Below are 10955 nucleotides of genomic sequence, written 5' to 3'. Positions count from 1 at the left end.
TTTATCCCCCAAGGGACATTTGGCAATGTCTGGATACATTTTTGGCTGTTACCACTTAGTGGGGATTACTACTGGCAAATAGTGTGTAGGGGGAAAGAATATTGCCAAACATTGTACGATTCACAGGGTAGCTGCCACCCTCCCCCCACAATAAAGAATTCTCTCTGAGAAAAAGTCAGTAGCGCCAAGGTTGAGAAACCCTGTAGTATGGCGACTATTCAAAAAGAATGAGTTTGAGTTTATTATTATAAATATATTTTAATGTATACCATATAACATTACAAGGGACAAGAGAGACTTTTACGTGATATAAAACTCAAAAGAAAATCACGTGGCAGTCATTTCATTAATTAATCAGAAAGGGGGGAAGCGAATAAAGATTTGGATGCACAGAAAAGGTTTGAGTTCTGCTGAACACTAGAGCACAGTCATACATAACGCCACAGAATGTGTATTTAAGTGTATATAAAAATGAACTGTTTTATCATAGTAATGAAACCCTTCCAAAGATACTTTCTGATTATTTGAATATTCTCCATAAATACCATTTTCAAAGAGTGCTGGCCACTTTTTAACAGTAAATTTAAATGTTATACATTAAGATCTTCCCCAAAATCTCGCATCAAAGTATAAATGACTATCTAATTTGATATTGGCTTCTCATGTAAGTTATTTAAGAATATCTAATTTATATTGGCTTCTCATTCTGCAGGGCCTTTAATTTTTCTGGAAGTTGACTGAAAATAAAACTGTTTACAAAATAAAATGCATTAAGAAATAGTAAAACAGAAGTGAAAAGTAAATTTACACCAGGATTGGAATTTCTCCAATTTTTAGAGATGGAAAGTAGCTTCTTCTCACTGAGTCCTTGCTGCTTGTTGTTTCCACCTCACGAAAAGGCCAAGAAACTTTGTCTTTATTTTCTAAGTACCAAAAGGCATTATGGCATAGTTTAGAACAGAATCCTTTGTTAGGCAATATTTCAATTCTCCTGGTGTCTGATCCAAGGATTCATTCATTGTTTCAAAGTAAACATTAGAGTAGTTTAAAGAGCTTAAAATCTGTACTATTGGGCATAAACGTAAATGTCAACTTTTTTCAAGTTTCAAAGAGGTTAAACGTGCATCTGAGGGCAAAGGGATTGGACTCACAGTGGTGCCATCCCTAAGTTTTAGTTTCATGTCTAGTGCCCCTCCGTCATTTGTATTAGCATTGGCCAAAACTAGTTACCTTGATTTTTCTAGTACAGTGGACCTACAGATTCTTAATGAGGATTATTCGATGAGGACGATACAAACTGCAGAGTCAGGGAAGGGCAGCATGCTCTGTCAGGGAGAAAATAGAGAATGCTTAGCCACTTGTTACTTATCTGATAAAGCTGCTAGATTATTCTAAAATGAGAAGTGTGTAGTATGGACAGAAAGATGAGCAAGGAGGTAATCAGAGACACTTAGCAGCAATGGCAGCAGCAGCTCTGTGGAGTTGACAGTATCTTGTATGCTCATGGTCAGCAAAGCACTTCAGGTGAGGTGGAAGAAAGCCTGCTTTCTTCATGTTTAAGGGGAGAATTGTCAGATCGCACTTATTTGCATCCTGAAACTGATGACAATATACACGGCAACACATGCTAAACACACAATTTGCTACAGACCACACATAACATTTACATTTTGGATGTAGAGGTAGATGTTGCATTAAATGTTAGTTTTAGATTTGATCCAGTCCCGATAACGAGTCACTTTGGTATAAACTCCAGGCTTGTTTTCTTTGCCACAGTCTATTCCCCAGCTTACTATTCCAATAAGGTACCAGATGTTTCTGTCACGTGCTATAACCAGAGGTCCGCCAGAATCACCCTGGAGAAGAAGAAGAAAAAAATAACATCAATGGAATAAATAAAGGGATGTCAGAAATCTGCGTTAATCAGCATCTGAATGTCTAATAAATTAATATTTTGAATTGAAGTATGCAAAACTAATTATTTTTACTTACCATTAGTATTAATATGGTAATTGAGCTTATTATCTATATTATGATCTCTGCTTATCTCTATTAATGTCTTCATCTGGAAGATAGTGTGAATACAGCTAAGGTTTCGGTTTTATCCTTGTATAGTTTTTAGTTTTGCTTCCTCTAAAAAGAGAGCACAAACTGAACCTAAGTCTGTGCATCCAATTTTTGCATAAATGATGATCTCAAGCCTCAGCTAAATGTCACCTTCTCCATGAAGCCTCTCCTAACTCTGTTAGGTGGAAGTAATCTCTTGCATTGAATTTGAATCTCACCTTGTTCCACGCACACCAGCTGATAGGAAGATGTCCTGGACACTGCGTCACTGCACAGGGATACGTTTGAGAGGAGGAAGATATGCAAAGGGCACTTCAGGCAAATGTACACCATTTACCACACAAAGGATTTTTCTCCCAAGCTAAGGTGGAACCCCTGGTTTGAAGTGTGTGAATCATGAAGACTTCCCTGATATCTTTGACCCAAGGTTTAGACAAATGATTTTTAATTTTATCTTTTAGCAGTGAATCTATTTATTCAAAAGAGGTATGATATGGAAACCCCTTACAGACATTTTTTTTAATAGGAGAGATGATCCCCTTTGAAGCAGGTGTGGGGTCCTAGAGTCTTGTGCCTTTAGCTCTCTTCCTTTCACATGCTTCTTAGTACACTCCAGTGCACAGTGGACAGAGTGTGAAAATTATGGTCCACCAAAAGCTATCCTTCTCAGCTCCTTTCTCATAGGCCCACATCCTAATTTACATCCTCAGTATGCTAGTGGTGAAGGAAGCAAAGGGGAGTGGACCAATGGAAAGAGAACCTCTGCTGCCTTAATAGAATAAACTCAAATAGAACTCTTTATTCAACAGGTTCATTTTTGTGGGTTTGAGTCTATTCTAAATATGGATTTATTTATGTTCTTCCTCAAAAGTCATGTGATCCAGTTGTATCTTGGACCACCCGTGTTGTTTCTACTTTTCAGGAAGTAAAGTGAATGAAAGGAGACGTATTCTAGAATAGATCCTATTTATTCTAGTTGTTTATTCAAATCCTAGTTGTTTATTCATTGTTTTAGTTACTTGTATGCTATGTTATTAGATTGTAAATTCATTGTGGTTTTTTTTAATGTTTCCTTCTGTAATTGCCATGGTACCTTACAATTCACAAAATTTGAATGAGTAAGTGAATGAATGTTTGTTACATTACATAAGAGACAGCCAGTGACAGATTAGTGGCACCTTTGCAAATAATAAAAGCACTCGGATGTGTCAAGTTCTCAAAGCCATTCCTAATCCTTCAAGAATTGTTAAACTATTAGACCTGGTTTCAAATGCTATAGGTAAAATCTTTATTATTTTCAGTATTTAGTTTTTGTCCTTTAAATAGCCAGACTTTAAAACTGGTATTCTCTTTAAAGGTTTAATGCTTAAAATTAATGTTTTGATGGCTATGGGAAAATGCTATTTATTTAAGTAGTTTCTATACATGATTTGTGAGGTAACACTTTAATATGAATAATTTTAGATAAACATGGTTTTTTCCCTAACTAGTATAATTCTATCTGGATGTACACTGTTTAAGGTCAAAGGTTCAAGCACTGGTGAGATGTGTTCTACTAGCCCTGGAGACATCTGCAGATCCCAACCCACATTGCCTTATGATTGATAGAAATTAGATACCTAACCATTGGTTATGATCATGGCTGGAAGCAATGATTGTGTGGCTTCCTGACTTGGTTTCTGCTCTCTGCTTCCAGTCCTTTTCTCTAATCAGATTTCTAATTGGCGTCTGGTGATCATTTTTTACATATAGTTCTGGATAATAATAGGGTGTTAAATGAGGAGTATGTCTTATGGTTCTTCCAGTCCCTCTTTTTACACTCTCCTCTCTCATCCACAACTTAATGTATGGAGTCACATGAAGTGACATTAGTCTATGTTCAGTAAAGCCATCTCTATTCAACAAATTTATTTTTGTGGATTTGAGCCTATTCTTACCTCACAGGCATCTAGTTTTCCTGTCAAGAATCCAGCACATATCATTCCTGATGATACAGCACCACCATATACATAAACTTGATTACATACATCGTTACTTATGATCTCTACTTCAACTTGTCGCAAAGTGTTGGGGAAGGGACCTAAAGAAGAAGAAAATAAATAGATGAAGAATTTCCACATTGTTGCTTATGATAGTTAATTGTTGTGTCTTGCAAAGGATGGATCAGTGATAAAATATATTTCTCGAAGCTGTAGGACTCTGGGCTTGATGATGGTGGTCAGATTCCAGTTATATTTCTTGGGTGCCTTCTATGTCTAGGTACCATTCTTGGCACATTTGCTTCCACTATCTTATTTTCCTTGCAACAACCACCAAAGGTAGATATGAACATTTTCTTTTTCAGATGAGAAAACGAATACTCACCTGGTTATGAGTCTTGCTGTGATCACATACCCAAAGGCAGGATAACATTAGATTTAAACCCAGGGCATTTCTCCCCAATCGGGATAATCTGTGACAGTTTACCTTGCCTTAGCCAGAAATCTGCCTCATCGCTTTACAAAGGACACAGCTATATTGGGAATTGAAAATCCTTTAGCAAGAGCAGTAGAGCACAAAGTTACACTCTCAGGAAGTAACTTTAATACTGAATAGTTGGAATCCTATTACTTCATAAGAAAGACCACGTCAACTTTGATAATAGCTCAAATTGCTATCCACAACTAATACCAATGTAAGTAACAAATACTAAGATAGGAAATAGATCATGCTTTACTAATTAACTACACATTTTTAAATTTTTTTTATTATAGGAAAAGTATTATTTAGTTGTGTATGGTACTGTTTTAGCCATTGTATTCTTCTTATTCTCCCTTAACAGCTTCAGTTTTAAAGATTGTTAGTCCTTCATATAAAGATGGATACTTTATTTATAACAGGTTCAAAGACAATTGAGAGGATGAAGAAGGGCAGTGCTGTTGATTTGAGCAACAAGTCAGGGTAATTCTGTGCTAAGGGCTCTGGTCTTAGAGACAGCAGATATAAGTTTGAACACTTTGCAAAATTTATGTGCTATGTGGCCTTGGACACGTTACTTAACCGTACTAAGCATCGTTTTAGTCACCTATAAAAAGGAAAAAATAATACCTATCTCATATGTTTATTGTGAGGGTTAAAAAATAACGAATATAATCAGTTATGAATAGTGCCTTGTCCTATATTCAGACTTCAATCAATGGAAGATGGAGTGAATTGTAGAGATTAGGATTATATATTTAAAACTCTCATGGTCTGGAAGCTGTGCATCCATGTTAATGGATGGTAAGAGCTAGAGCTTTTATAAGAGAAGATCTAGGTTTCTAGGGATTTTGTCATTCACTGTAACTAAGTCTAATTCTCTGTTTTAAAACTAATAAATTCACTTACCTAGAATTGACTATCTTTCTGAAAAACTAAGTCCAACTCCTTAACAGTCATTTAAAATTATCTAGGTTCTAGTGAATTTCTTCACCTCAGTCATCATTTTTAAGCATGGGAGGGTCATTCTATGACCATTTTCTCTTTACTTTATCTCTCATTCTGCTTGAAATGCTCCCAGTGAGAGAATCTGCTCACTATGTGCTCTTCATACAGACTTTTTAACTATTTATTTGTGTAGGTGCCTCAGCAATATTCAATACTATCTATTTTGCTGTTTCTAGTTGATATTTAAAATTTATAAGTAGTCCTAGGATTTAATCAATTGCATTCCAATACTTATAATTTCTGTGTGCCTATTTTTATTTTAGCCAATTCATCTAGAATGCTTAGTTTTAAATTTCAAATGCTTATAATTCTTTAATCTCAATTTTTACAAAGTCAATCCAAGTGCTTTAACAATATAACGAGCTATTTTACATTATCAACTATTTAAGGAAGAAACCATCCAGAATGAAGTTTCCATTTTATAAGCTGTCTGGTACTAAGATTCTAATTAGATATAATTAGATAAATCTTAGAAGGTTAGAGAAGAAAACCTGAGTAGCCCTTGTCTCAGTTTCGGAATACCAAAAAAAACCCCATAATCAAATATCTAAAGATTAGCTTTAGCCTGATGTCTAACAAATTCATAACCTTATTCCTGAAAAGTGTGCAACCTGTAAGAGTAGATAGATCAATGCATAGTAATCTGCACTTTCTTGGGCATTGAATGATTCATGGTGAAGTCCCAAATCATCCCAAACTAGTACTCTGGGAGAGGTGGTGTCAGGTTTAATTAGATTCTAGAGGAAGTGGAATGGTGCTTCCCTAGAGGTAGATGCTATCTCCTTGTACTCCTATCAGTAAGTGGCTTGTCTAATCCCAAAGGATTTAATTTCCTTCCATACTTATCACCACTGCCTGTAGAACAAGCTGGGTCCTCCAGAGATGAGGAAAAGAATGCTCAGGTTATGACAACAGAGTATCAACCTGGACTCAGTGCCAGAATTTTGGAGTGCATATTGAAGGGAAGCAGAATTCTATAAAAATCAACTGATAAAGACTGTACTTTGAGATAAAAGCTATACTTTGAGCAAGTGTATAAATAAGACTGTGACTTTATATTAACAGCCTGGAACAAGAATCAGAAATTCAAGGGCAGATTAAACCATGTATAAAAAGTCCAACCAAGAGTCACAGGAACTAGAGACTCATGTCAGGATCTAAAGTTCTATCTTTGCAGCTTATCTTGTATTATTAAGTGTAGTAAAATGTCATATTTGTCAACTTAATAAAGTCTCTGGCTCAAAAACTACTCCATAGATACAAGGATCAGAGGGGGCTCATTTATGTTTTGCCTCACACATGCCATTCAAAATGCTTACTTAAGGGTATTTTTGTTTAGTTGCATGACACATTACAGAAGTTTATCATTACTACTGCTCAGAAATCACATACTTTAAGCATCATGGAGGCATAGCAGAATCTCTAAAAATGAAAGACAGCAACAGAAAGAAAAAAAGGATGTGAAAAAATACGCTTTAACTTTTTTTTTTTTGAGAAAGATTGGCTCTGAGCTAACGTCTGTGCCATCTTCCTCTGCTTTGTATGTGAGACGCTACCACAGCATGGCTTGATAAGTGATGTGTAAGTCCATGCCTGGGGTCCAAACCTGTGAACCCCAAGCCTCCAAAGTGGGGCATGAGAACTTAACCACTAGGCCACTGGGCCTGCCCCTGCTTTAACAGTTTTTGAAAAGAAAATTATAACTAGTTTCCAAAATAGGCCATAAAGAAGATGATAAACATAGATACTGTAATGGTAGTAGCCAAAGTTTCCATAATACACCATATCTCGGTTTTTTTTGGGTTCTTTTTGCCATATTTTTCATGGGACATCTTGATTACATCTATTTTATATATTTTGATTTTGTATCTTAGTTTATATCTCCATTCAAATGGAGGATGGATTTGCATATTTTGCTTGAGAGTTTATTGATACTCACCATTTGCTTTTAATGCTCCCCATCCAGTGACAAACACTTTACTGTTAGGCAAGACTTCAAAAGTAGCATCCGGGAGACAGACTCTGCGCACATCTTCAGAAAACATTACCGGGGTGGAAAGCTTCACCACAGCGATGTCATCGTCATGCTTATGGGCAGCATAGTTTTCATGAACAATAATTGACTGCACATTTCTTCTCATCAGTGGAGGGTTCAGGGTTGTTCCAAAACTAGCCGTCCAGAGTTTGGGGTTTTTGTAACTGATTACAGATTAAAAGGATTATGGTTGGTTCATTTCTGATCTGATGTTGCCCAGGACTCTGGGTGAGCATGGGGCATAAGTGTGTGAGAAGGGCAAATTGTTTAAAGTGATCGTTGATTCTGATCCTCCCACTTTCTTATTGGAGGCTTCTCCCCTAGGACTGCTTGGCTTTCCTTTAGCTGACATCAAATACCCTGTTCTAAGGTACCTTAAATTACTCTCCTCGAGGGGGACTTTGTATTTTTTTAAAGGAAACAATATATTATTGCTATTTTTGATTATGAAAGTAATACCGATTTGTTGAAGAAAATATAAATAAGTAAAAATTAGACATATATACCCACATATATGCACATACATGCACACATATATACTCATATCCATGCACGGTTATATAAATGCAGGTATAGCTATGGAGAGAGAAAGAGAGAGACGTGTAAAATTGGAGCCACATTTTATATATTGTTTTCTCATCCTTTCTCTTTAGTTAACATTTTATCCAGGATATTTTCCCATTTTGTATGAATTTCACTAGAGTTACTATGTCTCTTTATCTCAAAGTGTCCCATATGTTAAATCTTCAAAAGGCATACAAAAAGCACAGCACCAGAGATATTCACGTGGGATAATTGGATGTAAGTTTCTGGGTTGGGATACTATTAGCAGGGTTTTAAAAAAATCCACAGTATAGCTCAGGAAAACTGAATGTGTTTAAGTTTTGGCAGTGTTGGCTTGATCTTAGTTAAAGTTGAGATTGCTGGAGAATATATATATTCAATTGGAGCTGAAGATACTGTCTCTAATTTTTTCTACTATTCTTCAGTAGTTGTTACTTCTTCTAAGCCTGATGGATAATCATGAGTACCATTGAGGGGCATAACATGATTAATGAAAAAGGGATAAGAGTTAGAGGAAGTGAACATGAGCAGAAGCGGTGAAATTGGTGATCCTGTTGGTACAGACTCAGGACTTACGTGTCAAAGCAGTGAGCGGCAGTCAGCAGCCACTCCTCACTGATCAAAGATGCTCCACAGAAATGTATGCCGTCCATCTGCAGGCTGGCTTGCCATGGCCAATCAGCTTTCTTTGCAGTATAACCATCAGCAATTCTTTCCATGGACGGGGGCTCCCTCCCTAAACCACAACCTGTCAAAAGGGAATAAGATGCTTATTTCCAGAGTTATAAATGTGTGCAGGTATATTTAGCACATAATTAAAGATAGAAACATTTATAAACTTGCCTTGCCTTAAAAATTTAATCAAAATTATATGACATAATAGTGATTATTTACATTGAAAAAATGATTAAATTAAAAAAAATATAATATATAACACCCTCTCTCATCTAAAGCAATTTCACCTAACATTTTTTTTTCACATTTTTCTGGGTCATGTTCTTATGTACAGCAGTTTATCCCAGTGATATTTGACAATTCTGAGTGTGAAATGTATACTACTTATTGCAGAAAAATACCATTTGACTCCTTTTAAAATACTTGTCTAATAGCACAACCATCACACTACTATAGCATAAATGTCAAAGTTCACATATTAAAGAGATAGATGCTTTTGGGAAATAATAGACATGGGAATAGAGAAATGCCAAGTGTTTCGAGTTTTATGATTTTGTTTATGAACATCTCAATGATGTTCTTGAACTTACAGCTATTCAGAATGTGCTCTGCTTGTGCTTCATTTATATCTGGAAAAAAACAAGATGATTACTCACCAATGGAACAATTATAATTTAAAATGCTATGCCTACATGACATGAATGTTTCTGGTTGGGAGGAACTGAATTAGTCAGGAAATTATTAATTTAAGGTAATATAATACAATTCTACATAAAGGGGAGGCCTAGATATAAGTTAAATTTTTCTTCTGACTATATGTGGACTCTGAGAAAATCCTGGTTCATGTTTATAAAATCATTGGCATAGAGAAGGATAGCATTTGCCATGAAGGAAGGCCGCATCTAATTACTTAACACTGTACCAATTTATTAAAATATAGATTGAAAAGAAGAGCTCTAGGGCCACCTTTACATTTGTACTGCCATATGTTTGGACACCTTTTCTTTCTGTCCTCATTTGCACAGTAGTGTTATGGTAAAGGCATTCAAAGCATCTTAGATGCCTGGCATCTCCACAGAGGTTTCCAGTGGAATCAAAATCCACCAATATACTAACAATTGCTCAAAACATGTTAGTCATTTTTTCATAAAGTGAAATAGAAGGAAGCATGATTAATGACTGTCCCTCAAAATTACATGAATTATTCTTTATGCCGGTCAGTATAATGAGAAATTCAGCCCCACATTTTGTTGAGATGAAAGCTAGAGTGGAGTTTTAGTGAGCCTGCAGATTAATGAGTCTTTAATTTAGGTCAGACTCTAAAGAGAAACTTTGAGTTCATCTGCAGGGAACTATGCTCAGAGAGTTTATTAGAGTAAATCCCTTAAAATTGGGTTTTACCAATAATAATCCTCTAATGGCTTCTGTGGCCTTTAGAATAAACACAGACTTCCTACCTGGATCGGCATGATACGGTCCCTATTTTTGTCTTTGGTGTCGTGTTGAATTGCTCTTGCTCTTAGCCACTACTCAATGGCCGCCTTGGCCTTCCTGTTTCTTGATTGTGACAAGGTGTTTCTGCCTACCGTCCTTATTCTGGCTTCTTTCTGCCAGGATGGATTTTCCTTGGCATTTTTATGGTTGATTCCCCATTGTAATTCACATCTCAGTTTAAAATCCTCTCCTCAGAGAGGCCTTCCATAACAACCAAATCTGAAGTAGCCTCCCACTCTCTATTCTCTGCATGGAGCTTCATATTATTTGATATTACCTTGTTGATTTACTTGTTTCCTGGGTCATTATCTTTCTTACTTCAATTAGAATGTTAGTTTTGAGGACAGAGAATTTAGTTCCTGGCACAAATAGGTTCTCAATAAATACTTGCTGAATAAAGGAATAGTAATGATAACTAATAATTTACTGAGTCCTATGTACCAGGGAGTGTGACAAACATTACGTATTACTTACTTATAACCCCACAATAATATCATATATGAGGCAAATCTATTAAGGACATGATTTAAATAGTCCTTGAGGCAAAATGCTTCTCCTGCAACCATTTCACCATAAGGTCAGTTATAGTATATTGTCACCCTCTGTAGGTTATGGATCAGTAGGAGAGCAGTGGAATTATGGTTAGTTCACAGCT

At 36.0% G+C, this 10955-nt stretch overlaps 1 protein-coding gene across 1 annotated transcript in view; it reads right to left on the bottom strand.

Moving 5' to 3' along the window:
- Window positions 1-238: 238 nt before the first annotated feature.
- The window catches only part of LOC100067368 (transmembrane protease serine 11G), a 39681-nt gene continuing 28964 nt past the window's right edge, over window positions 239-10955 (bottom strand). Inside the window, exons 6-10 of the mRNA XM_014738580.3 lie at window positions 9397-9435; window positions 8708-8879; window positions 7472-7731; window positions 4005-4147; window positions 239-1856 (exon numbers count right to left, since the gene is read on the bottom strand). Of these exons, the coding sequence (XP_014594066.1) occupies window positions 1695-1856; window positions 4005-4147; window positions 7472-7731; window positions 8708-8879; window positions 9397-9435 (776 nt within the window). The 3' untranslated portion in view covers window positions 239-1694. The remainder of the gene's footprint in view (window positions 1857-4004; window positions 4148-7471; window positions 7732-8707; window positions 8880-9396; window positions 9436-10955) is intronic.

Source organism: Equus caballus, chromosome 3, assembly GCF_041296265.1.
Source record: "Equus caballus isolate H_3958 breed thoroughbred chromosome 3, TB-T2T, whole genome shotgun sequence".
NCBI lineage: Eukaryota > Metazoa > Chordata > Mammalia > Perissodactyla > Equidae > Equus > Equus caballus.
The sequence above is the reverse complement of the archived record's forward strand: the minus strand, read 5'-3'. Positions and strand labels throughout refer to the sequence as shown.